Source organism: Metopolophium dirhodum, chromosome 1, assembly GCF_019925205.1.
Source record: "Metopolophium dirhodum isolate CAU chromosome 1, ASM1992520v1, whole genome shotgun sequence".
Taxonomy (NCBI): domain Eukaryota; kingdom Metazoa; phylum Arthropoda; class Insecta; order Hemiptera; family Aphididae; genus Metopolophium; species Metopolophium dirhodum.
In genome coordinates, this window is record NC_083560.1 from 86238909 (window position 1) to 86242378 (window position 3470).

The 3470-nt window shown below is 29.4% G+C and overlaps 1 protein-coding gene across 1 annotated transcript; it reads right to left on the minus strand.

Annotated features, from left to right (window-relative positions):
* Positions 1-227: 227 nt before the first annotated feature.
* On the minus strand, positions 228-3116 carry LOC132943103 (uncharacterized). Its single transcript, XM_061011914.1, has 3 exons — positions 2665-3116; positions 896-1110; positions 228-628 (listed from the first exon to the last, which is right to left on the minus strand). The coding sequence occupies exons 1-3, from the start codon at positions 2958-2960 to the stop codon at positions 228-230; spliced, it is 912 nt and encodes a 303-aa protein (XP_060867897.1). The 5' UTR covers positions 2961-3116.
* Between the last annotated feature and the right edge of the window lie 354 nt (positions 3117-3470).

Genomic DNA, 3470 nt, shown 5'->3' on the forward strand with positions numbered 1-3470 from the left:
CTGACAGTAAAAATGTGCTCGGACTTTTCGTCCGCGATTCAAATAATAAACAAAAAAAATATTAAAATATCCAAAATGTATATTACTTACTTTTTCGTAAATTATTTTCTATTATTATTACTACATTGTACAAACTACATAAATTTAACTTTATTTATATATTCAAATATTTTATTTACGTTAAGAATTATTTATATAATACTTAAATTTTATTTAGATATAAAAACTTAAATTTTACTATACTGCCATTCAACTTGACCATCGGTTACAAAATAATTTGCGTACTTATCTCTCACAGTTTGAGCATTTTGTGATCCTCTTGTTACATTTGTGTTTTCTATATTTTCCAATCCTTGAACTGTTAAAGTATCATCATACCGATATCCATCTCTTGCCCGTACAAAGTTGTGTAAGATACAACAAGCTTTGATTATATTTTGAGCCAAATCAAGTTTCACGTTTAATGGTCGATGAAAAATCCTCCATTTATTGGAAAGGATTCCAAATGTACATTCTATGTATCTACGAGCTCTCGACAGCCGATAGTTGAATATTTTTTTTGTCATGGTTAAATTTTTTCCACCATATGGTCGCATTATATTTTCCGATAATCCAAACGCTTCGTCACCTACTAGTACATATGGCATTGGTTCTGAGTTCAACGTTGAAATCGGTTTTGGAAAAGGAATATTCAGAGAATTATTCATCATTTTTTTATAGAACATAGATTCTTTAAAAATTGAAGAATCACTACTCTTTCCATAAGCACCTACATCTATGGATACAAATGAATAGTTGGCATCACAAATACCAATCAATACAATTGAAAAATAATGTTTGTAATTGTAATACAATGAACCAGTGTCGGTGGGCTTAATTACTCTGATATGCTTACCGTCGACGGCGCCTATACAATTAGGAAAATTTGCAAATGTTTCAAATTTATTTGCAATTTCGAGCCACATTTGTGTTGATGGTTGAGGCATACATTCATCTTTCAATCTATTCCATATAGCCTCACAAACTTGAGTAACAAATCCAGAAATAGTAGAAATTCCTAGACGATATTCATGGTGTAATTCCGTAAAAGAACATCCACTGGCAAGGTATCTGCATAAAAATTAGAACCAAATAATTTAGGTATCGTATTGAGGTATTCAGGAAAAAAAAGTCATAATATAACACTTTTTATTATATTATGTACATTTCATAGTTTTAAATTTTTGAACAATTTACCTCCCTATATAATATATATATTGCAATATAATTAATAATGGTGTAACACTTTATTTGACATAGGTATCTATAACCCTATATATATATAATATCTGTTTAATAATTTAATAAAATACTATACCAAATATTTTAAACTATGTATGTTAAATAAGAGATTAAAGTATATATAGCAATAAAAGTAATTTACATTTGACTTTATCTTAAAAATATTGTAGATTCCTAGTTGGTACATTTGAAAGGTCTTACTTAACTTATTTTTAACTAAAAATTGAAATTTTGTAAATATTATTAAAAATGGATAAAATAAATAGTATATATGTTTATACATTTTTTAATAATTAAAAAATGCATGATGTAGTTTTAAATTTAAAGCACGCATAAATACCTATATATTTTTATGTACGATTATTTTTTTAGGAATAAATTTACAACGCAAATGGAAAAGTTTACGTGATTGTTTTTCAAGAGAATTGAGCAGAATTAAAAAACTTAAATCAGGGTCTGAAACTTCCAGAAAAAATCCATATGTTTACTACAATCAGTTATTATTTTTAAAACCAATTATTCAAAATAAACCTACAGAAACAAATATAATACCAGATGCTGATGAAAGTGGAGATGATTTAGGAGGTCCTTTTAATACTAATGTATTGAATAACGAACCTAATTCTAAGAAAAAAAAGGTTAATCAAAGAAATTCAGTTGAAAACGAAATAATTAACGCATTACACCAAAGTGTAGAACTTCGTAAAGAACAAACGAAAAACTATGAAGAAGACGCCGATAGATTGTTTTTATTATCTTTATTAAAGCCTCTGAAAGAAATACCTGAGCAATTACGTTTTTCAGTTAAAATGGATTTAATGAAAGTAATAAATAATGCTCAAATGAATATGCAATCAGTTTCTTTAAGTATGTCTCATCATCCTCAACAATATAATCTTAGCAGCCAAAATGTAATGTCTCCATATACAAGTTATCATCCTATATATCAAACAACCCAACAACATTCAGATACAAATTCTCAAAGAGTTTTACAAAATCAATTCAATAGTCAAATAAGATCTACATCTGTAACACAACATCAGTCAAGTACTTCAACTCCACTGCCCTCACCAAGCTATGCTTCAACAGAAAATTCTACAGACTCATTTATACAGACAGATATATTCAACTAAAATAAATTATAATACTAAAAGTACACCATCTAATTTTAAAACAGATAGTGGATATGTATTGTGTTTTTTCATTTTAATATGTCTATGTTTTTAATTTGTAATAGGTATTTTTATAATAAGGGTATTATAATATAGGTTTTGTATTTGACATTCATCTTTAAAATAAAAATGTTTTAAGAAGATCAATATTATAGTTTATTAATAGCTTGTACGTACACGTAAGTATTTATTAAACAAAATTATACTTTACCTTAAAGTTACGACTAATTTTTCAAGAGGTGAAATACATTCTCTCATATTTGTTTGTTGACCCGTTAAATCGTCTTGAAGTTGTTCCATTAATTCATCAAATGAACTAACAGACATTCTTAAATAGTTAAAAAAATTGTCTTCATATTTTCTTAAATCATTATAAAATAAATTGAATAGACCTTTCGTAGAACGATCAGACAGTAGTGGGTGTACCCAATATTTTCTATTTTTTTTTCGTTTACGTACAACACGAGCGTACAGATATGCTACACATGCAACCTCTTCCACTTCCATTTTGGAACTAAATTAAAATTATATTCTATTCTAAATTCTATCGAAAATTAAAATCACAGAGGCGCTTCTGGAAGCATGAACTGTGGCGATGCTTTTCTGGTGGCGCGACCATGGTGGCGCTGCCATAGTGGCTTCGTGTGAAAGAGCTCTAAGGCGCCGACAGCAGCCGATAGTGGCGTGCTACGGTGTTGACGGAGAACACTGTTAAGGCCTTCCCACACTAAATACGTCGATGTCCTTTGCGATGACGTACGTCAACGTACTCTTTTTGAATTTAACGTATTCAAATACGAATCCGCACACCAGGTACGACGCGTCAAAAGTCGGGTACGTCCGTCCGGCGCGTCGACGTACGATATAAAATTGCTATCAGTTGAATGCGTCGACATTCGAATAGAACCATATTTTATTAATATTTTAAAATAGTTTTATCTTCACAATTTTTAATCAACACAGTATTCCCAATGATATAATCAGTAGATAGTAGATACCCATACTTTGACTACGGAC